This window comes from Diadema antillarum, unplaced genomic scaffold, assembly GCF_040938485.1.
Source record: "Diadema antillarum isolate AM-2024a unplaced genomic scaffold, OU_Dant_1.0 seq00001683_RagTag, whole genome shotgun sequence".
Taxonomy (NCBI): Eukaryota; Metazoa; Echinodermata; class Echinoidea; order Diadematoida; family Diadematidae; genus Diadema; species Diadema antillarum.
Genome location: NW_027272378.1, coordinates 209,502 through 236,602, shown reverse-complemented (window position 1 = coordinate 236,602; position 27,101 = coordinate 209,502). Strand labels below are relative to the sequence as shown.

The following is a 27,101-nucleotide window of genomic DNA, read 5'->3' as shown; positions in this document are numbered from 1 at the left end:
TTTCACATATCGTATATGGCGGTATTATTGTAAATTACCGGGAATAATAAGAATAGTTTTCTCAATCCCCCAACCCCCATCCCCCCCCCCCCCACATAATATATACAGTATAACTGTCCGTTAGATCGGGACAGCAGCACTTCATGATCACAGGAATGCTTTTATTGCAGTATAGAATAACTGCTATTGTACGCATATAGTGGGCGTAAGGTATGCGCTTAACTGAAAGGTGTACAATCATTATTTCTACAAATAAATGCTCCTGTAAAGTCATTATTAAAGAAAAGAACGGAACACTCTAAAAACGCAAATGTTGAATCAACATTTAAAAGGGCTGAGGAGTGACAGCATTTTTTGAAGTGTTGCATCCAACTTTTAAAATAAAATTTTAAATGTTGAATCTAGCAGGAAAACCAACACTTAGAAAATGTTGTCACTCCTCGGCCCTTTTAAATGCTAATTCAACATTTTTGTTTTTAGAGTGAAGGGAATGGGACAAAAATAAATTAACATTATATATGTTTCAGGGCTGACTGGGACTTGAGAAAAAAAGAAGAAAAGAAATGCATTGATTAAAGACAAGTGACTGGCAACATTTTTCGATAACAGATACTTTTTTAGAAGAGCCTTAAAGGAAAAAAGTGAAGTACACTGCTTTAATTGATCAGGAAGGTTGTTCCAGACGTCGTTACCGTAATGTCTAAGTGATTTCTTAGCTAATTCCGAGCTAGATAAAGAGGGAAGTTGAATTGTTGCGTACATGTACATGAATATACCTTTTCTTTTTCTTTTTTTTTGTAAAATGTGGATGTCATGAAACTTCAAAGTATTCAAACGATAAGATAAAGGATCTGCATGAGATAAATATGTAGAATAACTAATGTCACATGAATCATTTCATGAAATAAGAACTTTTTACTCAGATGCCATCTTGGGTGTACAAAGTGTTGTCCAAGGTATACTTCATTCTGTATATTCGTTTGTGTATACGAAATTCGGTACCAAAGATGGCAGGTCCGACTCCCTTTTCTAAATGAGAATCCAAACATAGTATGGCCAAAGGCCCCTGAATACAGATGAAACCGATATGGTCATGCGTATTGCCTAATGGGATCAGGACTCAAATAATTGATTTCCGAATAGATAATCGGGTTCGGAGCTCAAAACATTTATTTCCGGATATATCGGATCACCTAATTTGTCAGAATTGACAAATTTCCAAGTCTAGTTTTCATAATCAGAACTACTTTACCAATGAGTTATGACTGGACAATAGATATCTAAGATTATCGTCTCAAATGAGAGATCATGCTGAAACGCATCAAGTACAAGTTGACATTGGTTTCACTCAAACTTGCGTTAAGGCCGTGTCACACCAGCCTTGCGTGCGACTTGCAAAGAACAATTTTGACTACACAGAGGTCCCCGTAGATGATCCGCACATGACAGTACCTAGCATGTATCTCAAAAGTAGTCGCCCGGAGGTGCGCACGCATATTTTTTTACCCGCAACAGTGTTTAGGCCCTGTCACACCTTTCCGGGCAAGCTACTCGGGCTTGTTACGTGTAGGGATTTTCTAGCATGATGATACCGGACATTCCTGAGGGCGGAAAAGGATTTATGCGAGTCAGCGCATTTGTCTTACTTGCTGGACGCGTTATACTTGCGAGTATACTGTGTGACCTTTGTACCAGTCGCGGGGTGGCTGACAACTCAGTGAAGGAATTCCTCTAATGGAATGGCTGAAATCTCACAGAATTTCATTATCTTGGCTGCATATGGGACTGCGAAATACCTGCGTGGGAAGTGCCTGGGAAGTACTGCCGCTAAGGGTCTCCTACTGGCGTTCTGCGTGGACCTCTACGGGCATTCCCGCAACTCACCCGGAAAAAATTTTGGTCATGCTCAAAACTTGGCTGCGGTTAAATCGGACTTGAGTGAGCACCTCCGGGCAACTACGCGCTAGATACTGTCAGGTGCGGACCAACTGCGGAGAGCTCCGGGGAGTAAATTTGTTTCCCCGCAAGTCAAGCCGCAGAAGTTCCCCCGTACGGTATGACAAGGCATGAATAAAAATTACAAACATTCTTGTTCGCCCGCTTAAAATATTCTACGTGCTGGAAACTACCTCCTCGCCAACAAGCCCGCGTAGCTTGCCCGGAATGGTGTGACACGGCCTTTAAATTTAGATCACATTATGTTCTCCGTGACGACTGCATAAAAACTTTGATAGCGATCTTCCCTCTTAAACCTTAATTTTACACTGATGATGGTCACAAGAGGCAGTTTAAAACACACGCGATAATGTACATACCTTTGAATGTAATTTTAGATTTATCTTTGATCCTCTGTTTGAGAACCTTTCCTGCAATGAAACAGTGTTTTCTCTTTTTACCCACGCCGATGAAAATCGGCAGGGGGTTATGTAAAGGGTTCCGTATGTTTGTTTGTTTGTTTGTTTGTTTGTTTGTTTGTATGTTTGTTTGTTTGTTTGTTTGTTTGTTTGTATGTTTGTTTGTTTGTTTGTTTGTTTGTTTGTTTGTTTGTTTGTGTACAAGATAACAAGAGAACGGGTAAACGGATTTGCACGAAATGTTCAGGGAATGTTTGGATAATGACAGGAAAGAATCGATTAGATTTTGGTGATAATCGGTTGACCCTTGCAAATTCTGTGTGACCTTGAAGTTTTGACCCCATGGTATAGTGACCATTCCGAAAATTTCCCGTTTCTCACTTTGCGATTTTCCGCTACCATACGAAGACATACACTCCCCAACGATCCGACTTCGCTGCTCAAATGTTCGTAAGAATTCCGAAATTTACGTTTAGGCCTATTTGAGGGACTACGTCCTTCTAGATTTATGAAAGTTCGTTCTCCGTCATCACAAACTGGCCCGTATTTTGATGATTTTTCAAATTAACATTGATTGTTTTTTTCGTTGGAGGAGCATTTTGCTCGGTCGCAGTCACACTGCACGATATGCGTGCTCAATGTCAATGCGTGTGCAAGGCCGCTGAAAATGCATCGCGCTCTACACTGTTGGTGCAAAATTGCACCGGGGACGTTGCGGCGCTCGTTGGTGGCCGAATACTGGTGCAGTAGACATTTGCATTCAACCCTTGCATTGAATAATTCCCGTAGACACTAATCATAGGGGTAATTGCCTAGGGGGTACGTAAATTTTGTTTTTCTTTTTTGCTTTTGTGGATACCATCAAAGATCGTACACTCATACGACCTTTGATATTTGATGATTTTTCAAATTAACATTGATTGTTTTTTTCGTTGGAGGAGCATTTTGCTAGGTCGCAGTCACACTGCACGATATGCGTGCTCAATGTCAATGCGTGTGCAAGGCCGCTGAAAATGCATCGCGCTCTACACTGTTGGTGCAAAATTGCACCGGGGACGTTGCGGCGCTCGTTGGTGGCCGAATACTGGTGCAGTAGACATTTGCATTCAACCCTTGCATTGAATAATTCCCGTAGACACTAATCATAGGGGTAATTGCCTAGGGGGTACGTAAATTTTGTTTTTCTTTTTTGCTTTTGTGGATACCATCAAAGATCGTACACTCATACGACCTTTGATATCATCACACTCTCGGCTTGCTATAATCAAAATATCCCGCAAGAAAACGGCGTATTTCTCGATTTTTAGCGCTTTTTCCGCGACCCGTCGCGTAGACAATACTCTTAAAACTGGACTTCATTCGCGCGCGCTTGGAAAAGTTCCGATTCTGCACTTTTGACGGTGGAATTTGGGATTTTCGATGGATTTTTGGAGGAGACTTAAGGACTTTCCTGTACGTGAATGAGTGTTAATACCGTATGTGTAATTATGTGATTTGCGTGTGATGTGACTGTAGAACCAAAGATCGTACACTTCAGTGTACGATCTTTGGTAGAACTCACTGGCTGGTGATAAAGCACACTGGCAATTAAGTGGCCGAATTCTGGTAGATGACCGAATGCACATTATGTTTACCCCGACTTTGTACTTAGGCGTGGGTCTGCCGCCTTTGACGGCCCCTCTCTAGTTTATATATATTTCTCTTTATAATTCCACGTAGAATAACTATGAAAACGTGTTTTTTGGGTTTTTTTGCCTCTGAAATATACAGGCAAAGAAAAACCATTTCACTGTTTAGTTTGTTATAATCCAATTGATGTATTGCCTCCTTGAAATATCTTTATCAACATTCCATCTGCAATCTATACATACTTTTTTTTTGAACTGTGGTGAAAAGCTCTTACCTGACAGTTCGCAGCCTCATCGCCTAGGATCTTGTAGAAGTCCGGGTGAAATTGTGACTTCAATATTCGTACTTCACGCAATACACTGCTCGAACACATGCTCTCCGCCAAGTCACGTGACACAGTTCTTCCGCAGTTCAAATGTGACAGATGTAGAAATTGCTGATAGAACGAACATGAATTGGCAGTAAAGGGAAGCAAGAATGTGGCTGATAAACGTACACGCAGTTGATTGGAGGTTTGAAACTCCGAACAAAAGGGATCATTATTTTAAGACACGTTGGTTCGATACATATCGTAATATCACTTATCACCACTCGTGAAGGGAATTATTCATTCTCATTTTGATATAGTATGAACAAGAGTAGAGGGACGATAGATATGACGTCATCCATGCTCATGTTTTGTGCCCTAAATAGGTTTTCGCCTCATGTACTATACACGATACGTAGTTTGACGTCTCCCTTCGTTACACAGGGCATTTTGACAACTGTAACTGTCTCGAATCGATGTGATTTTATTCGACCATAAAACTGTTCTTTTTTCGCCGTGGAGTTCACTTATTTTGCCATTTGAGCAATAAAGAACATATTGATTGACTTATCATAACTATTTAATTTTTTTCTAAATGTCACAAGAAAAAACAACTATATACAACTTACCAAAGGAAACGTTCTGATTAATTACATGATACAAGTGCATGAATTAAGTGACATGCTGTTTAAGATTTAAAACACACACCAATTCCAATTGACTATAGCATACGAGGAAGGCAATTATTGTACATTAACAATACTTAGGTCGATATTACACTTATACAAGATTTTGTATTTCAGAACGATTTATCCAATCAATAGCACCTGGTCATGTCTTAAAACCAACTTTGAGCAAAGCTGTTGAGGTTGTAGATTATACACTCAATTTCACACAGGGAAAGACGCACACATAAGCACGGAATCTTATTATTGTTCTACACAACATTTTCTGAAATATTTCAAATCAATATTCACGCTGTGTCACTCACCACTTGGTTCTTTCGCACCATGGACACCAATCCTGACACTGTGTGTTCTGGTGAATGGTATAGTCTGTATTCAGCCCATTGTTCTCCCACTGCTCTGGTGGCCTCCTCAGTATGACACTCAAACGCGACGTCAACACAGAAATCACGTTTAACATCCTCTTCGTCAATTAAGGAATAAGATGAGAAGTTATTGGTTTCAGAGTTTATCAAGCCTTTGATAATATCAAGGCCAAGCTCATTCCCTGAAGCTGAGGCGAAGTAGAGTACGTAGCGGAACTCCTCAGGTCGATGAAGAAGTTTCTTTTTCACATTTTTGTACTTGGTGCGATCATTGGTGAACAAATACCCAATATATACCGCTGCAATGTATTCTTGAAACAGTTTGTGAGGAAAAGAAACAGTTGTCGAAACCAAGGATGAAATGTTAAAATTGCGTCGACGTTCCCTTGTGATGACATCTCTTTCTGTAGTCAGAACTCCCACTCTGCAGCATGTTTTCATGGCTTTCAAACACTTTCTGAATTTGTTTTCAGGAAATGAAAGATTTCTGTCCAATAAACCGTTTAGCGCTATCTCGCTTATTTCTTGAATTGCCATTCCAGCTTCATTTAAATGCTCAGCAATGTTCTGATTCTCTAAATTTGAACAGGCCTTTGATGCGTAATGTTCTTTCAGAAAAGATATCATCTCAAAAAATATCATGGAGAAAGTTTGCAAATGTTGCATTTCTGTTCGCCTCTCTTCACTGAAGTCTTTCCACATCAGACAAAGCATCGCACAGTAGATAGGAAATGGAGCCATATTTGACTGGATGACATCATTTTCTTCCATAAAACTGATCAAGCTTTCTGCTAGATTGTCGTTCGTCGCAATCCGAAAGTACCTCGTAATGTAAGTTGATAAATTCTCCTTATTAAATCCATCGACGCTAAGAATAGTGTAAGCGTCAGCAATAGCCGTGTCCATCATGAACTCGTGTGTTCTCCATGGTCGTGTGGTCACAATTACTTTGCATGACTTATATTGCTGTATTCCCAAAATCCGAATGACATCACTGCTGTCAATTTCACTTAATTTCCCGTTAAACTCATCAAACCCATCAAGTATAATGAGGACTCTATTTTGATTTCTTGTAATGTAATCATGTATTTGGTTCATTTTTGCTGTATTTCCATCAGAGAGATATGTTTTTACAATACTACCAATACTTTTTTTGTTGGTTACATCTCGAAGAGGTATTAGGAGCACCATGTCCAGATCCTGAAGAATCCGTCCCTGGCACCAGTCCCAGGCAATCTTAGCGCAAAGTGTTGTTTTACCGACACCTCCCTCACCTTGTATCAGAAGCCGCTTTGAAAGGTTTCCATTTTCATCGTTGGTCAGAAGATCGTCGTATGTTATTGGTGTCTTACACTGGCTATATCGGTGTATGATACTTATACATGTATTCGTATAAATTTCATCTAATTCAACACGCTCCATAAAGTTGAGTGGATCCACCGTGACCTTGCGTCGTGACACACAGTAATATGCCTTCAGCTCTTCCTTGCATTGCTGTACTTGTTCCTTGGTTAGCGGTGATGGTTCTTAGAGGAGAAACCAAAAGATAGCAAAAGTAAAGACACAAAAATCATTATTGTACATACTTATGAATGTACATAAATACCCGCCCACTAAAAGATAGGCATATTATGCATACACAGATAGACAGAGAGGGAGAGAGTGAGAGAGAAAAAAAAATAGGGCCTGGAATATAATAAATCGATTGATCCAAAAGTGTAAACGATAGTTGCTGATGAAGGATAGCATTACAAGGCACTCAATCCTACAAAGTGTTACGATCAAATCATATTATTATTTCTTTTTTCTTTTATTTTCTTCGTACAACGAAATTACGAATGTGCTTAAAAAGGATAAGATGTAATCTTGAAAATAAAAAGTCACTGTGCATAACGTAATAATGCATTTTTTATAACGAATAAGTTTGTGGTTATCTGCATTTAATTCTTCTTCCTCGTGAAATATTTCTGGTATGTTTGGTCTTCGCCAGCAGGGGATCCAGCCACATCCTGAAATATATCAACAGAGTGTCATCATCAATGATTGTTTTCATTTAAAATTATATTCTGGGCGCTATATTTTCCACACCTTTTTTCGTTTCCCCTCTTTTCATGCCCACATTTTCAGGTCACCATCACGTCAAGAATACGCTTATGACGTACTGTCTGATGCATTTTCCCCTTTATGAATATTTCTTTTATTTGAGAGCGATTAATCATCCTTGGTAGTAGATTTGAGAGTTCTGTGTACACGGGATATTCGGTCGTCTGTACTAATGTTATTTTTGTATCAGAATGATGAAAAATGCAAAGAATAAAAAACAAAGAAATACAAATACAAACACACACACATTCACAAATGACTACAAATTTAAAACCTTACAAAAATAAAATAGACAGACACCTTTTCGCGGTAGGTAGTCCGGATGTTTGCTTTGAAAATACTTTCCAACTAGGAGAGATAGGATGACTATAGCAACAGACACACCAATGGCGAGTCCGATGATGAGACCAACATTATTACGTTTCCCTGAAATTTGATAAAGACACAAATGAAACACTCTTTCACTTATTATCAAGACATTACATATGGATATAAATAAACGTTAATATCTGTGTATTGATGGAGTCATCCTACGAGACCGACACCCACGAGCCACATGGCCAACTAACTCGACATTTCAGCAAAAAAAAAAAAAAAAACTAAAATAAAAATGGTTCATGAGTCATATACAGTTCATGAGTCATACGGCCCGTCACCTCGTTAGCACAAAAAAAAAAAAAAAGGGGGGGGGGGGTCCATGAGTTCGACACTATGCAAACAAGACCTACAAGTTTGACGGGTACTAGGCCAAACAAAAGCAAAAACCAAAAGCACAACAAAAATAAACATGAGACAGCCACTTGCATGTATGCCTATATATTAAGCCAAGCGAGTGCTTGGCTGGTGTTCCGTTTTTACAGGGAGGTGGAAGAGAGCTCTTCCACCTCCCTGGTTTTTATTACCTAAACTCATTGACCTTACTTGCCTAGTAGTATCGATATCACGGACTGTATGACTCGTGAGCTGTATAACTGATCGTTGGTGTCGGATTTATGACGCGTAGCCTTGTCAATGTCGTTGTGACGTGTTTTTCCCCTACTTTTTCAATGAAAGGAAATGTGTTAACATTTTTTTTTACTACTTTATTGGAGACTAGCAAAATGAACATCTTTTTTTCCCCCTTTTTTTTGGGGGGGGGGGGGACTTTGCTAAAAAAAACAAAACAAAACAAAAACACCGAATTGTATTTCTCCGTGACCAATCTCAATCAGAATATTGGGCTAGAATATCAATTGTATACCAGAGACTACTCAGAAACATAGAATTGACGACATTTCATGAAACCTGTTGAAGGTAGAACGTTGATTTCTCGGGTCGACGTTCCATTCAGCGAGTCACCGGTAGCCACGCACATGAAGGTTTGCTCTGTCCCACGTTTAGCTGAAACAGTGATCGTCTCGAACCTCTCGTATGTGCCGTCAGTAAGTGTGTTCTGTTGTGAAACCACGGAATTCAGTCTCTTTCCCGACTCCTCCTTCCATAGCATGGAAACGTTAGGTTTGAACCCACTCACGACACACGTAAGATTAAAAGAAGGGGTGTTGGAGGGATATTGGTATGTGCATCGGCTTTGACGAGATTGACTCTTGTCAGCGCATTCCTCGATTGTATGTCCGGTTGCCATCGCTAGAGAAATACAAACATTATTTTGAATTGACATATCATTATATTTTGTATTCCAATCCAGATTTCATTCAGCATTTCCAAATATCTAAAAAGACTTTTGCAGTTTGTTTTTATTCATGGAAAACAAAATCTTTTTTATTTATCTTACGGAATTGGCATAATTACAAATGAAACTAGAACCCAACATTGTTCATTTTGAAGAAAAATGAGAAGTGGCTATCATGAATAGGAAAAAAGAGAAAGAACTGTCATGTTTGTTTGTTTTATTTTTAATCTGTACGTTATTAGGATGAAATTACTGATATTTAACATGGAAATGTAATATCGAATCACTTTTACCATAGAAAATCAATGAAGTGACAAAGAGTAAGGTAGTTAGAAGAATAGTGACAAAATTAACTTATTTTAATTACCAGAAAAATATTGATAATTAGGTGAATAACGCATTACCTTTTTAATGACATATATTTTCAATCACACATTATCAAAATATCCATTTGGATAAGTGACTCAGTGCAAGGACTAAAGCAATCAAGTTAAGCAATCAAATTCACGTGATTTCCTGCTTATTTAGGGATCACTTGAATGCTCGAACATTGGTAATTTCTATAGGAACTCCAGAATGTACAGAAATTAACATAATTATATCTAAATGAAACAATGTAAAAAACATGCTGAAAGTGCCTCCGTATGTTCCTTCCAAATATTGTTGCTGCATTTTGTCGCCTTTCTACAAATCACTGCTTAAAGGGGAAAATCGAGCATATCTTTATCACAACATCTTAACTGACTATTTCTGGCCAACGTGGGCAAAACGTGTTGGATATGTGACAACACAATAGGACGGGATGAACACACGACGGGATGGACACTCGTAACAGGCCGTGATTCCCGTGAATGCCGTGTCAAATGTTGAAACTGCATGTCAAAAATTTGCCACAGCAGTTCCGTGCATGACAGATGATTTAAATAATATTGACAAGGCATTATTTTACCGCTTTGCCAGGATTCATTTAGCTTGCGTGTGTACGATTTTTTTTTTCTATTCAAACTAAATCATTGAGAGGACTGTCATCTTGTCCAGTCTAGGATCATCCCATACCACTATATTAGACATGGTGAAAAAGAAAACCTTACTTACAACCAATTGTGATGATCGTGGTATTTTCAACAATTTGGGTATTCTTCAGCACAACCTGACAATAGTAATGACCCTCATCTGCCACCTCCAAGTTAGTGATGACGAGGCTGAAATTCTTGTCGATGTCGAATCGTTCCTCTCTGTCCAGAACCCTTCCATCAAAAAATTCAGCCTTGGTCGTCCTCTCTCCCGGATCTAAGATACTCCCCCTGATCCAGAACACAGCGATAGGCTCCTCCTGGATGTCACATGGCAATCGGATGTCGCCTCCTTTCCATCCTTGAACGTTGGGGGCAGTGCCTACCACTGAGGCTACACGATGAAAAATTAGCACAGTATAATAGGTTCATGTCCTGCATAGATGACTTACCAAGATTTATACACTAAGCTGTCTACCCAGAGTCACCTCCTCATCATTTGATACATGCTAGTACCGATCTTGGTGCTTCTCTTTCTCTAGAATAACCAACTGAAAACCCAAAGTATTTATTTACGCTTTCATTAAGAGTTGTAGCATTATTCTTCAACACACGAATTTTGTGGGTCAAGGCTTTTGATGAGTTTAGTTTAAGATTCAAGGTCAAGCCTAGCTTTTTATCCAAGATAATTTGAAATGGTATACTTGTGATGTTAGCTTATTATGAAAACCACCAGTTTAAACTCTATTATAAACTCCCCTCCATATTTTGAAGTTCATCACAAAAGCACGGGTTTTATTCATATCACAAACACGGATGTTAAACTTGCACAATTGAAATGAACCAACATTAACCTTAGAGGGGATGGCTAGTAACTGATCAGTGGGAATCAGTGGGAATGCTGGGGGAAGATTGTTCCAATCCTTGTGGGATTCATTTAAGGGTACATTATATATCTTTTCTTGTGTGAAAATGATTTGCTTCAGAATGGTCTGATATTCAAGTAATGTGCAGTTTAATCGCCCCGTCACTGTACAGGCTTGCTAACCTGGAAACATTAAACTGCACATTACTTGAATATGAGACCATTCTGAAGCAAATAATTTTCACACAGCAATAGATATACAATGTACTCTTAAATGAATCCGACAAGGATTGGAACAATCATCCCCAAGCATTCCCACTGATTCCCATGCACTGATCAGTTACTAGCCATCCCCTTTAATCAGTATTCAAACAAAATATTGCTGATAAAATGTACGTTGGGAGCACAAAATGGAATTGGCATGTAACCCCAACGAGAATCAATGACGTCATGATTTTCCTCTGAAGCACCACAATGAGTGCTGACCAGAAAAAAAAAAGAAAAAAGAAAGAAAAAAAAAAAGCTTGTATTAATGTCCCTGCTGGAAAGAGCACAGTATTCCATAGTACAGATTCTATAGTTAAGAGCACAGTATTCCATTCCACGATAAGTCAGTGAATTATAAAACAATACCTAGGCTTCCACGGATTTCGAAATCTCTCCTCCGTTCAATTAACAGGAAAAACTGAATAGGTTGTATTACAAATTCAAAATGAAAAAAAAAATTGAGGAGTCAAAAAATAACGAGATATGAAACTCGTCACACTGAAGACGAGTTAGGTGATACGCTTGGGGTCATCAGATGTCGGTCATCCGTGATCGACAAAAAAAAAGAATGTAATATAGCACCTTGAAATTATAATGAAATACTTAGTTGAACTTTCTTGGGCCTACATTATTCAGATCACATTTGTTTTTCTGTCACACAAACTAAGTGGAAATTCTGTGCGTGTGCGACTAAGTCGATTTACGGACTTTTGAGTACGTACAGTGCATAAACTTAGACCCCGTTTACGGTGCGGGGCTGGGCCGAGTCGCGGCCGAGCTGCGGCCAAGGCCAACCTAAATTGCGAGGCCGAGCCCCGCAATTTAGTCCGTTTACACTGCCAGGCTCGGCCGCGCTTTTGATTCAAGCCTTTCAATATTTTGTCGTAGTGGCGCTCTACTTGTAAACAAACGCAATTTGGTATTGTCTGGTTTTCAGATCCTTTGCCAACTGAATTCCGTGGCGACGAAGTCGCCGTTCGGGCAAAGGCCTTTGCCGAAGGAGAAAATCCTTTGCAGGACAAAACCACCTTAAACTATACTAGTTTTCGACGTTGAAGTGGTTAATATCCTGAATAGCGAAATAGTACAGGCGAGGGTTTGGAAGCCAGACTAAAATTGGCCGCGCATTTAGCCCAGTTTGCGTTTACACTGAGAAAAAGGCCGGGCGCGACCGCGGCTCGGCCGCGACCGAGACCACCTCCAGAGCGTGGCCTAATGCGAGGCCAATTTTGGCCCCGCATTTGGCCTTTTGCGCGTTTACACCGAAATGAAGGTGGGCTCGGCGCGGCCCAGCCGAGGCCGAGCCTCGCACTGTAAACGGGGTCCAAGTGATCCTCGGCACGTACAAATAAAACATGACAATTAAGTGTTTATAACCATCCTGGCTTTAACAGTGGCCTTTTAAAACATGACCTTTGACCATTATTTACATAACCAATATGACTCCCTCTAATCTCGCTATAACAATGATCAGTTCAGAGAGCTCTTACAGCTATATACAAGCTTGTGAGATTTACCAGCAGTAAAACCAATGAAGCCTCCGATACAAAACAAAGGATATAGAGCAAGTGAGTCTGTTTACATGAGAATGTGATTTATCCTGGACGAAAGTGATACCTCAATTAAAGAGAAAAGGGCAAAAGAAAAACGGGCCAAACGTACGGCTCTAGCGAAAGAGACATCACCTTTAACCATGTAACTATAGGTCTCCTCCAACTAAGAGTACACTTTCAACGTAAGCGTATACGTGAATGATAATTTATGACGATCTCACGTGAATGATAATTTATGACAATCTCACGTGATCGACACACATTCAAAGGCGACAGTTAGAAGTGGAAAGAGTGCTTAATCGTGTCATTAATTCCTAATCAATGACACCGCTACTATAGGCATATCATAACTTCTCATCTAAAATCAATGGCCTATAGGACTCATGCACCATAACTTGTATCGTGCATAAACTTTGTTTTTTAAGCTTTGAGTGAAACGTGTCATAATATAATTCTGTAATTCCATCAACAGTGATTGACATAATAAAGAAGAAAGATATATCACCGTATTGAACGCTTAGAACCTAACGGGGGGGGGGTATTATAGCATGATACTCGGTTCTTTACTGCCCAGATGCCAACAACACCCATCACCCACGGCTACGAATAGAGAAACAGCCATGGTGAAAATAAAACTTTGCTTTCTCGTAGGCAGAATGACACAGAATCCCGTCAAACACACTTTTATTGGCAGGGATGGACATGAAAAAGTTCATTACTAATACTAAACAGCGTATGCATTCTATTCATGTGGCGCGAGATACCTCTATAGCAACATAAAGCCTGTCTTCAACTCCGTTGGTCGAACAATGACAACCTGAAATTTCAAAGAGATGAGCGAGACGCTGTATACACCTGGCCTAGAGTTAATTTATTCAGTTCTCATTCCTACTTCAAGTTGGGTTATGTTATTGTAATCATTCCCATCTGCAGTATAACAAAACCAAAGTGAGGGAAAAGGGGAGAGAAAAACGAGAGGTGGCAAAAGGAAAACTGCATGCACAACTGCAATCCATATCATTGCATGTGACAAGTGAAGCAAATGTATTAGTTGTTATAGCAGTGTTTTATGAGCATAAACAGGCAAATAGACAGACAATGTCAAATATAAAAACCATCAATTTAACGTCAAAGAAGATGGTAAACAAGATGCATTGAAACTGTAACTAAATCGCTGCTCTTCTACTCGGTCACGGAATGTCCAACTTTATATTCAACAACAACAAAAAAATGTTAGGGGAAAGAAACAAATTTAGATATAACATTCTTAAATTAAAAACAAGAAAAAGGAAATGTCCACGTCAGGATTTAAAAAAAAAAAACGCCGCAGGAACATGCATTATATTCTAGATGGGAATACGGTCTTGATGCAAAGGTCCAATGATTGTCCAATAGATTACTTTAAAAGCAATCTATGGTTCCCTTACCATCACCAGTACGACACCACAATGACGTCTCTAAAATCAATGGTAGCACATTTATCATTGCATCGTGCATTAACTCCCTGTTTTCCTAAACTACCAGTGGAACGTGTCATATTATAATCATTGTGTATTTCGATGAGTAGTAATTGACTTTAAAGAAGAAAGATAATGCAAAAAATTGAACGCTTACCACATTGCTTATAGGGCTATTCCAGTTTGGTACTGATCTGTTCTATTCTCCCAGATGCCAGCAACATATATCACCTATGGCTAACTAGTGAAACAGCCATGACAAAAATAAACGACAGAGAACCCCGTCATAATCACTACACTTGGAAAGGTGTTGCCCGAAATTCCTCATTATGAAGCAATATCAAGTCACTTCCTTCCCTGCCTGTCTTTAACTCCGTTATTTGGTCAAACAATAACAACCTGGAATTCCAAAGAGAAAAGCGAGACGCCATGCACCTGGACTAGAGTTAATTAATTCAGTTCCCATTCCTGTTAGTTATGTAAACGTACACGTTCCTAAATATCCTGCTACAGTATAACAAGAACACTATGAAGAGAAAGGGAAAGAGAAAACGAATGGTGGCAAGCGGGGTACTGTTTCAAGGGGCAATTTACAACATTACGTGTGACAAAATTAATGAAGCAAACCCAACCTCCAAACTCCAATACAAAACAAGGGAAATAGAGTAGCTTTGTTCATGACATCAGAGTGAAGCTGAACTGCAGAAAAAAAGAAAAAAGAAATAAAAGGAAAAAGTCCTGCGGGACTCGATTAACTTCTCTCCTTCCGGTAGGGCATTATAAACACGCAGCGTGCTAAGCGATTCTGCCACACGGAAGATCCGAAGATCTTGTGCGAAACTTAAATCTATCTATGTATGCTATACACAACACAAATTTACATTGATATTCAGTAGGGATATTGTGTGTGTGTGTGTGTGTGTATGCCTGTGTGTGCCTGTGTGTGTGTACGTTTACATGAAAACGTGATTTCTACATGGACGAAGGTGAATACTCCATAAAACAAAAAAAAGCAAAAGATATTTTGTTTCGTGCTCTCATGGGGTTCGAACCCGTACGTGTGCAACCTCACGTCTTTTGTGACGTCGCCTTTATCCTCTCGGCCATGTACGTCTTGACGAGAAAATATGAGGAACGTAAGCTTATATGTGAAAGATGATTCAGGAATCGTTTGGTCCACATTCCATTCTCATTTTCAGTTTTTAGCTGCAAAATTATCAACCTGATGAGGAGATTTGAAAAAAATAAAATGCATGATTACTGCAGCTTATTGTCTGAGCTACCACATACTTAAGTTTCAGAGGAAATGGAGCAAAATCAGCTGAGATAAATGTGCTTAAACGTTGTCAAGTCAATGCATGGTTTAAAAAAACAATCACCTTCCATAGACATAACACGTCAACTTGTCTGATTTTGAGTCTTTACCTTTAATCACAATTTGAAGTATGATGGTAAGTCTTCTCGAACTAAGAGTGTGGAACGGAAGCTTCTACGTGAAAGATGAATCATGACGATCAACCGTGACTGACACATCTTCAAAGGGATCAGTTATTACAGGTGGAAGCCCTCGTGCCAAGATATTGTCTCAGCAATTCCAAAGCAATGATACCCTTACATTTAGGTATACCATAATTTCCCTCTGAAATCATTGGTATTATTCATGTACAATTGCTTGCCTTGTCCATAAACTTTGCTTTACAAACTTTCAGTGAAACGTGTCATAACATAATTCTGTAACTCAATTAGCAGTGATTAACTACATAAATAAAGATATATCAAATTGAACGCTTAGCGCGTATAACTAAGGGGGATTTTAGCCTGATGCTGTGTTATTCACTGCTCAGATACCAACAACACTCATCACCTACGGTTACGTATAGAGAAATAGCCATGACGAAAATAAGGTTTTCCTTTTCTTTGGCAGATAGACACACAACCCCTTTGAACACACTATAATTGACATGGAGGGACATGAAAAAGTTCATTACTACTACTAAACAGTGATGCCTTCTACTCATGTGGCACAAGATACCTCTATAGCAACATAAAACCTGTCTACAATTCCGTTATTGGGTCAAACAATAACAACCTGGAATTTCAAAGAGACGAGCGAGACGCCATACACCTGGCCTAGAGTTAATTTATTCAGTTGCCATTCGTGCTCCAGTTGAGTTATGTAAATTATTTTCCGACCTGTCTTGTGCAGTGTAACAGGAACAAACGTAGAGAAAAGGAAAGAGAAAACGAAAGGTGGCAAGCGGGGCACTGTATACCAAGGGCAATTTACAACATTACGTATGATAAATTTAGCAAATTCAACCTCCAGCCTCCGACAAAAAAAGGGGGGAACTTGAGTGTCTGTGTGTCGTGGGGTAATGACATCGGAATGAAGCTGAACTGCCAAAAGAAAAACAAAGAAAGAGAGGGAGAGAAAAAAAATAATAGCGTCCTGCGGGTCCCGAACATCTCGTCCTAAGGTAGTGCATAATGACCATGCAGCGCGCCAAGCGACTATAAAGCCACACGGCTGTCCCGAAGATTGGATGTGAAATTTATATCTTTATACCATAATAATATATACAACATGAAAAAGTTCATTACTACTACTAAACAGTGATGCCTTCCACTCATGTGGCACAAGATACCTCTATAGCAACATAAAACCTGTCTACAACTCCGTTATTGGGTCAAACAATAACAACCTGGAATTTCAAAGAGATGAGCGAGACGCCATACACCTGGACTAGAGTTAATCGATTCAGCTCCCATTCCTGCAAGTTATCTAAACGTACATGTTCCTACCTATCCTGTTACAATATAACAAGAACCAATGAAGAGAAAAGGAAAGAGCAAACGAAAGGTGGCAAGCGGGACACTGTAACAAGGGGCAATTTACAACATTAAGTGTGACAAAATTAATGAAGCAAACCCAATCTCCAAACTCCAATAAAAAACAAGGGAAATAGAGCAGCCGTGTTCACGGGTTACGTATACTTGATAAAATAATACGATAAATGACATCGGAGTAAAGCTGAACTACCGATAAAAAAAGAAAAAGAAAGAAAGAGAAAACTCCTGCGGGAGTCGAACTTCTCGCCTTCCGGTATGGCGTTATGAACACCCAGCGCGCTAAGCGATTACGCCACACGGCTGTCCTGAAGATCCTATGCGAAACTTAAATATATGATAAAACTATCGTCACAGTGCTGACTGAGATGGCGCTATTCAACTTCCCACAAGTGGCCGCGTGGATTCGACCAATATACAGTTGCAAAGAACAATCGGGAATCGTTCCGTACAGATTGCATTCTCATTTTTAGTTTTTAACTACAAAATTGTCGACCTAATGAGGAGATTTGAAAATATAAAATGCATGATTACTGCAGCTTATTGTCTGAGCTACAACATACTTAAGTTTCAGAGGAAATGGAGCAAAATCAGCTGAGATAAAGGTGCTTAAACGTTGTCAAGTCAATGTATGGTTTAAGAGAAAATCACCTCCCATAGACATTACACGTAAACTTGTCCGATTTTGAGTCTTTACCTGTAATCACAATTTAAAGTATGATGACGTCATCAAATTCCAAAACCATGACATGGACTTGAAAGGCAAATGTTCAAATTACAACATATCCGAATTTGGGATAATATTGAGCTTAAACAACAGAGATACGAGCAAATGAATGTCAGAAACAGTACCTCAAAAAAATCAATTCCACTTTTTTTATTTAAAATGACGATATGATCACGTCATCGAGTTTTCCTGGCAATATTGATACTTGGAATGTTATTTACAATTCATATGCTTTTGTAATATGCAATAGAAATATAGGGTCAATGGACGATTTAAAGAGCTATGCCGAAATAAACAAAGACATGTTTTTTCACTATATTTGCAGAAAGACGCACGCGCGGAATTTCAACTTTGACGCCAGTGCATTTCTTTGTTATAGGTCAACATCGATCGGAAATCAATGGGTATTGTTACTCAAAGTATCAGGAATCCAAATCAGTCAAAAAAAAATGCATTTTCATGTTCTTTACGCCCTCTGCGCGCGAAATTGCGCGGACGGACGCGCACGCGAGAAAATGTTTGAAACGCTTAAAATTGTCTGAAACTTCGAGATTTCCCATTGGGAAGTCGTTTTGAGCCTTTTAAAATTTTGACGCGCGCAAACGCGCGCGTAATGAAGACCTGGGTAACTAGCGTTAAAAAGTAAGATAGAGCGTGACCTGAACTTTATGTCCACCGAAAATGATACAGAAATGATATCCAGTTATGAAGTTATGATCGATCATGTGACAAGGTCCGAAAATCACAAAATGGCGCCTAGATGACGTCATAGATATGTTACTGTCATGAAAACCTTATTGTGGCTAGATTTTGTCATGAGACATGTTGACTGAAAATGTCATGTTATTCCGTAATGTCATTGTTGAGATATTGACGACACAAAATGTGGCAGAAAGAAAGAAGAATAAAAAACGAGATATGAAACTCGTCACGCTGACGAGTTAGGTGATACGCTTGGGGTCATCAGGTGTCGGTCATCTGTGATCGACAAAGAAAAGAATGTGATATAGGCACCTTGAAGTTATATTGAGCGTGCATGCAAAACCGTTTCTCTAACCACTCGGCCACGGGACATCCCCGGAAATGGTAAGGCAAAAAAGAAATGTATAGATATTACAGGGTGGAAAAGTCAATGCCCACTCAACAATCGTGGCCGCGTGAACATGTATTGCATTGCTAGACGGAAATGCGGCCTTGTAACGACTGATGTCGCTATGCCATTTCTTCCAACTTGGGAAAAATACGCGCCGTAGACATAAAGCCTATAATCGGCTGGTTTTTATACCTTGCCTTTAATCACAATTTTCAGTGTGATGACGTCATCAAAGTACAAAACAATGACATGGTCTTGAAAGACAATTGTTCAAAGTACAACACCTCCATCGTCGTCATTACATACTATGATCGGTTTCACAAAGTCAGCCTGCAAAATTTTGCAGCAGTCGAAGCAATGTGGTCTCCAACACAAAAAAGAGGGATATGGTGTGTGTCTGTGTGTCTGTGTGTGTGTATAGGTGCGTTTATATACGAACGTGATTTCTACATGGACGAATATGTAATACAAAATTGAAGAAAAAAAGTAAAATAGCTAAGTATTTTGTTTCGTGATCTTGTGGGGTTCCAACCCGCAACCTCACGTCTCTGAGACGTCGCCTTTAACCACTCGGCCATACGTCTCGGCGAGAAAATATGAGGAACGGAAACTTATGTATGTGAAAGCTGAATCGGGAATCGTTTTGTCCACATTCCATTCTCATTTTCAGTTTTAAACTGCAAAATTTTCAAATTGATGATGAGATTTCAAAAAAATAAAATGCATGATTACTGAAGCTTATTGTCTCAGCTACAACATACTTAAAGGGAAGCAGTCCTGAGATTTTAACTGTACTGATAATTAAGAAGAGTAAAAAATATAAACTTTCACCAATTTATACGCTTGGACATCAAAAATTGTCTCCGTACGCGATTTTTGAAAAATAATTCCTGCAAGCGATCGTGAAAGAGCCGGCAAAAAGATGCTACGTAGTGCATGCCCTACTCACCAAGTTGACAGCCGTGCCTCTAAAAACCAATTTAAGTGTTCAAATGATTAGTTGCAATTTTATCATATAATGTGAAAGTTTGTGGTTTTATAATTTCAAACAAAATATTTTAAGCTTAGATATATATAATTTACGAAAAATTAATATTGTAAGCATAAATTTATATGTATTTTTAAACCAAATATACCATGAACTTGACATCAAATAGGCACGGTCGTTTTCTAGCTTCCGTCCGAGTTGCATACTTCTTAGCGTAGAAACCACTCTCGCGCGCAAATCCTTACCATACCAATGTATACATACACAGTACACTCGACTCCGTCCAGTCGATTTTGGCATTCAAACCGAAGATAACCTGTGCATGAGAGAGTCGAATTCTTCAAAGAAAATATTGTTTGTATCTCAATATTTCTGTAAGTAGTCAGTCGAAAAAAAAAAGTATGACGTGAGCCGGGAAGGGTAAACACAGGGGGTCGTAGGGATATGATTTCGCTCCACTTTGCCGTGCATGTCCAGTCGGCACTGGCAGCAGCTAGCTCAGTGGCACTGTACTGCAGTCCAACCCCGGCTGCAGGCCCACGGTAAATTAAACATAGCTAGCCACTTTCCTTACCTCTTTACGCTTTTTTCCCTCGGTTCTCTTCGAAGTCGATGCTCGAGGTGTTTCTGTTTTATAACTCATGTGAGCAAATGGTCAGGATTGCATCTGGTTTCAGGAGTTTTCTCGGTTTATAACCGAGGGCCACAGCCTGCCGGTCCACGTAAAAACATCGCTTCACAAATTGTCCACGCACAGGTAGGTCACAACACGATTTCGAGATTTTGTAGGCCCTAAGTTTCTTATGTTCGGCATCGTTGTACCGATATTTCCCAGCCATACAGCTCACCTTTCACGATACTTTTGTTGGTCTGGGACGGAAAAAAGGATTTTCCTGGGAAATTTTCTGCACGATTCGAGCAAAACTACTGATGTAAGATAGCCTGACCAGACGACGCTGAATGCGGTCGCCCCTGTAGTGTACTAGCAGGCCTGTGTAGAATCGTTTCTACCTACAAATATGTACACTCTGTACGTACTATAGAACATGCGTGAGCGGCGACAGGTAGGGCTGCAGCTGCGCTTGAGACTGGAAAAGTGCGAAGGGCAAACCGCGTACGGGGTGCGTACGCGTATCTACCGTAGATCTATCATCTAGTTGTACCGTCCACACGTGCGAATATAATACACAATACATACACACACACACACACAAACACACACACACACACACACACACACACACACAACGTAGAAACAATGTCAAATACGAGTCGGAGTAGCCACCGACGTCTTCATTCATCCGGGTAAACTAGGGAGCGTACGGATAACGAGCAGAACACGGCTGGGAAGAGTTGTGCATCGACGACGTATGACTCTCCGCCAAGACTTGCTCATTAGCATATTCACCATGCAGAGTCACACTTTTTCAACCAAAATGTACGAGCTTATTTGGTGATTTTAAAGTTTGTTTTTGGTGAAAGTAGTTCATTGGAGGTACCAACAACAACATATTTTTTTAAATTTCGTGAGGACTGTGTCCCTTTAAGTTTCAGAGGAAATGAAGCAAAATCAGCTGAGATAAAGGTGCTTAAACGTTGTCAAGTCAATGCATGGTTTTAAAAAAAAAATCACCTCCCATAGACATAACACGTAAACTTGTCCGATTTTGCATCTTTACCTTTAATCACAATTTAAGGTATGATGACGTCATCAAATTTCAAAACCATGACTTGGACCTGAAAGGCAAATGTTCAAAGTACAACATATCTGAATTTGGGATAATATTGAGCTTAAACAACAGAGATACGAGCAAATGAATGTCAGAAACAGTACCTCAAAAAAATTAATTCCACTTTTTTGATTTTAGATGATGATATGATGACGTCATAATATATTTAGGGAAATATTGATACTTGAAACGTTATTTTCAATTCATATGCTTTTGTAATATGCAATAAAAACATAGGGTCACCTGACGTTTTAAAGAGCTATGGCGAAATAAACAAAGACATGTTTTTCGCTATATTTCCACATAGACGCGCACACGAAATTTCAACTTTGACGCCAGCGCATTCCTTTGTTATAGGTCAAAATTGATCGGAAATCAATGGATATTGTTACTTAATGTATAAGGAATCCAAATCTGTCAAAAAATGTGCATTTTCATGTTGCTTACGCGCACTGCACGCGGAAATGCGCGGACGGACGCGAACGCGCGGAACGCTCAAAATTGTCTGAAACTTCGAGATTTCCCATTGGGAAGTCGTTTTAAGCATTTAAAAACTTTGACGCGCGCTAATGCGCGCGTCATGATGTCCTAAGTAATTAGCATTAAAAAGTAAGATAGAGCGTGACCTGAACTTTATGTCCAACGAAAATGATACAGAAATGACCTTTAGTTATGAAGTTATGATCGATCATGTAACATGGTCCAAAAATCACAAAATGGCGCCTAGATGACGTCATAGATATGTTACTGTCATGAAAACCTTATTGTGGCTAGATATTGTCATGAGACATGTTGACTGAAAATGTCATGTTATGCCGTCATGTCAATGTTGAGATATTCACGACACAAAATGTGCCAGAAAGAAAGAAGAACGAGACATGAAAACTCGTCACATTGAGGACGAGTTAGGTGATACGCTTGTGGTCATCAGATGACAGTCATCTGTGATCGACAAAGAAAAGAATGTGATATAGGCACCTTGAAGTTATATTGAGCGTACATGCGAAACCGTTTCTGTAACCACTCGGCCACGGGTCATCCACGGAAATGGTAAGACAAAAAAAAAAAAACAATGTATAGATATAACAGGGGGAAAGTCAATGCCCACTCAACCAACGTGGCCGTGTGAATATCTATTGCATTGCTAGACGGAAAAGTACAAAGTTCAAAGTACAACACCTCAGTCGTCGTCATTACATACTATGATCGGTTTGACAAAGTCAACCTGCAAAATTTTGCTGCAGTCGAAGCAATGTGGTCTCCAACACACAAAAAAGAGGGATATGGCGTGTGTGTGTGTGTCTGTGTGTGTGTATAGGTGCGTTTATATACGTACGTGATTTCTACATGGACGAATATGTAATACAAAATTGAAGAAAAAAATGTAAAATAGCTAAGTATTTTGTTTCGTGATCGTGTGGGGTTCCAACCCGCAACCTTACGTCTCTGAGACGTCGCCTTTAGCCACTCGGCCATACGTCTCGACGAGAAAATATGGGGAACGTAAACTTATGTATGTGAAAGATACATGAGGAATCGTTTTGTCCACATTCCATTTTCATTTTCAGTTTTAAACTGCAAAATTGTCAATCTGATGAGGAGATTTCAAAGAATAAAATGCATGATTACTGCAGCTTATTGTCTCAGCTACAACATACTAAAGTTTCAGAGGAAATGAAGCAAAATCAGCTGAGATAGAGGTGCTTAAACGTTGTCAAGTCAATGCATGATTTTGAAAAAAATCACCTCCCATAGACATAACACGTAAACTTGTCCGATTTTGTGTCTTTACTTTTATCACAATATAAAGTATGATGACGTCATCAAACTAGAAAACGTCGATATGGATTTGAAAGACAGTTGTTGAAGGTATAATATATTAATCATACGTTGTCAGTTTGCTATTGACATGACGATCAATGACACGAATATGAGGCAGCTATTAGTACCTGTATGAAATTATTATAGGCATGGTTATCAAATTCCCTTAAAATTTCCTTATTATTGCTTTATTTTTACACACAGTTAAGCTATCTCTTTAAACTCGTCACAGTTTAATGAGAATCATGAACATCATACATTAGTACCATATTCAGTTCCATAGCTGATCGCGTTTGCTAATTAATTAAGATTTATTGTCTAGAATGTGCCATATGGCCAACCTGTATACACACGTGGACACACAAACACAATGCTAAATGTATGTATCAAACCTCTGTAACACAACTTTGAACTAACTGTAGAAAGTATCGCTGCACTTATCATACATACTTTTTATCATTATCTGAAACTCCACAAAAACCACTAATTGACAAATAATCATCAATACAGAAGACTGACTTAAAGGAACAATTCAAATACCTCTCTTACAATGTATAGCTTGTTCCATGTATAAATCAGCACAAAGTAACCACGACTACATTGTGTTACTGAATTGATATGAACAAATTTCATTTTATTTCAATATTTTAAATCAGTTTGAAAAGCCCAGCCTGCAAAATTTTGCAGCAGTCGAAGTAATGCAGTCTCCAACGCAAAACAAAGGGATACTATGTGAGTGTGTGCGTATAGTTGTGTTTACATGCGAACGTGATTTCTACATGGACGAAGGTGTAGTACTCCATTGAAGAAAAAACAAATTAAAAAAATAATCATTTTCTTTCGTGCTCTTGTGAGGTTCGAACCCGTACGTGTGCAACCTCACGTTTCTGAGACGACGCCTCTAACCACTCGGCCATACGTCTCGACGAGAAAATTAGAGGAACGTAGATTTATGTACGTGAAAGATGAATCAGGAATCGTTTCGTCCACATTCCATTCTCATTTTCAGTTTTAAATTGCAAAATTGTCAACCTCATGAGGAGATTTCAAAGAATAAAATGCATGATTACTGCAGCTTATTGTCACAGCTACAACATACTTAAGTTTCAGAGGAAATGAAACAAAATCAGCTGAGATAAAGGTGCTTAAACGTTGTTAAGTCAATGCATGGTTTAAAAAAAACTCACCTCCCATAGACAATACACGTAAACTTGTCCGATTTTGCGTCTTTACCTTTAATCACAATTTAAGGTATGATGACGTCATCAAATATCAAAAGCATGATATGGACTTAAAAGGCAAATGTTCAAAGTTCAACATATCTGAATTTGGGATAATATTGAGCTTAAACAACAGAGATACGAGTAAATGAATGACAGAAACAGTACCTCAAAAAAATTAATTCCACTTTTTTGATTTCAGATGATGATATGATGACGTCATGAGTTTTCCTGGCAATATTGGTACTTGAAACGTTATTTCCAATTCATATGCTTTTGTAATATGCAATAGAAATATAGGGTCAATGGACGATTTAAAGAGCTATGCCGAAATAAACAAAGACATGTTTTTTCACTATATTTGCAGAAAGACGCCAGTGCATTTCTTTGTTATAGGTCAACATCGATCGGAAATCAATGGATATTGTTACTCAAAGTATCAGAAATCCAAATCAGTCAAAAAAATTGCATTTTCATGTTGGTTACGCCCTCTGCGCGCGAAATTGCGCGGACGGACGCGCACGCGAGAAAATGTTTGAAACGCTTAGAATTGTCTGAAACTTCGAGATTTCCCATTGGGAAGTCGTTTTGAGCCTTTTAAAATTTTGACGCGCGCAAACGCGCGCGTAATCATGACCTGGGTAACTAGCGTTAAAATGTAAGATAGAGCGTGACCTGAACTTTGTGTCCACCGAAAATGATACAGAAATGATATCTAGTTATGAAGTTATGATCGATCATGTGACAAGGTCCGAAAATCACAAAATGGCGCCTAGATGACGTCATAGATATGTTACTGTCATGAAAACCTTATTGTGGCTAGATATTGTTATGAGACATGTTGACTGAAAATGTCATGTTATTCCGTAATGTCATTGTTGAGATATTGACGACACAAAATGTGGCAGAAAGAAAGAAGAATAAAAAACGAGACATGAAACTCGTCACTTTAAAGACGAGTTAGGTGATACGCTTGGGGTCATCAGATATCGGTTATCCGTGATCGACAAAGAAAAGAATGCAATATAGCACCTGGAAGTTATAATGAGATACTTAGTTGAACTTTTTTGGGCCTACATTTTTCACATCACATTTGTTTTTCTGTCACACAAACTAGGTGGAAATTCTGTGCGTGTGCGACTAAGTTGATTTACGGACTTTTTGAGTACGTACAGTGCATAAACTTAGACCCCGTTAACGGTGCGGGGCTGGGCGGAGCCGCGGCCGAGCCGCGGCCAAGGCCAACCTCAATTGCGAGGCCGAGCCCCGCAATTTAGTCCGTTTACACTGCCGGACTCGGCCGCGCTTTTGATTCAAACCTTTCAATATTTTGTTGTAGTGGCGCTCTACTTGTAAACAAACGCAATTTGGTATTGTCTGGTTTTCAGATCCTTTGCCAACTGAATTCCGTGGCGACGAAGTCGCCGTTCGGGCAAAGGCCTTTGCCGAAGGAGAAAATCCTTTGCAGGACAAAACCACCTTACACTATACTAGTTTTCGACGTTGAAGTGGTTAATATCCTCAATAGCGAAATAGTACAGGCGAGGGTTTGGAAGCCAGACTAGAATTGGCCGCGCATTTAGCCCAGTTTGCGTTTACACTGAGAAAAAGGCCGGGCGCGACCGCGGCTCGGCCACGGCCGAGACCACCTCCAGAGCGTGGCCTAATGCGAGGCCAAATTTGGCCCCGCATTTGGCCTTTTGCGCGTTTACACCGAAATGAAGGTGGGCTCGGCGCGGCCGAGCCGCGGCCGAGCCTCACACTGTAAACGGGGTCCAAGGGATCCTCGGCACGTACAAATAAAACATGACAATGAAGTGTTTATAACCATCCTGGCTTTAACAGTGACCTTTTAAAACATGACCTTTGACCATTATTTACATAACCAATATGACTCCCTCTAATCTTGCTATCATAATGATCAGTTCAGAGAGCTCTTACAGCTATATACAAGCCTGTGAGATTTACCAGCAGTAAAACCAATGAAGCCTCCGATACAAAACAAGGGATATAGAGCAAGTGAGTCTGTTTACATGAGAGTGTGATTTATCCTGGACGAAAGTGATACCTCAATTAAAGAGAAAAGGGCAAAAGAAAAACGGGCCAATCGTACGGCTCCAGCGAAAGAGACATCGCCTTTAACCATGTAACTAGGTCTCCTCCAGCTAAGAGTACACTTTGAACGTAAGCTTATACGTGAATGATAATTTATGACGATCTCACGTGATCGACACACATTCAAAGGGGAGAGTTAAAAGTGGAAGGAGTGCTTAATCGTGTCATTAATTCCTAATCAATGACACCCCTACTATAGGCATATCATAATTTCTCATCTAAAATCAATGGCCTATAGGACTCATGCACCATTACTTGTATCGTGCATAAACTTTGTTTTTTAAGCTTT

The 27,101-nt window shown here is 39.4% G+C and overlaps 1 protein-coding gene across 1 annotated transcript in view; it reads right to left on the bottom strand.

The window, feature by feature from the left end:
• The window catches only part of LOC139711669 (uncharacterized), a 120,035-nt gene that overhangs the window by 15,273 nt on the left and 77,661 nt on the right, over window positions 1-27,101 (bottom strand). Inside the window, exons 2-6 of the mRNA XM_071623529.1 lie at window positions 10,212-10,523; window positions 8,729-9,070; window positions 7,745-7,870; window positions 5,282-6,867; window positions 4,258-4,419 (exon numbers count right to left, since the gene is read on the bottom strand). Of these exons, the coding sequence (XP_071479630.1) occupies window positions 4,258-4,419; window positions 5,282-6,867; window positions 7,745-7,870; window positions 8,729-9,070; window positions 10,212-10,523 (2,528 nt within the window). The remainder of the gene's footprint in view (window positions 1-4,257; window positions 4,420-5,281; window positions 6,868-7,744; window positions 7,871-8,728; window positions 9,071-10,211; window positions 10,524-27,101) is intronic.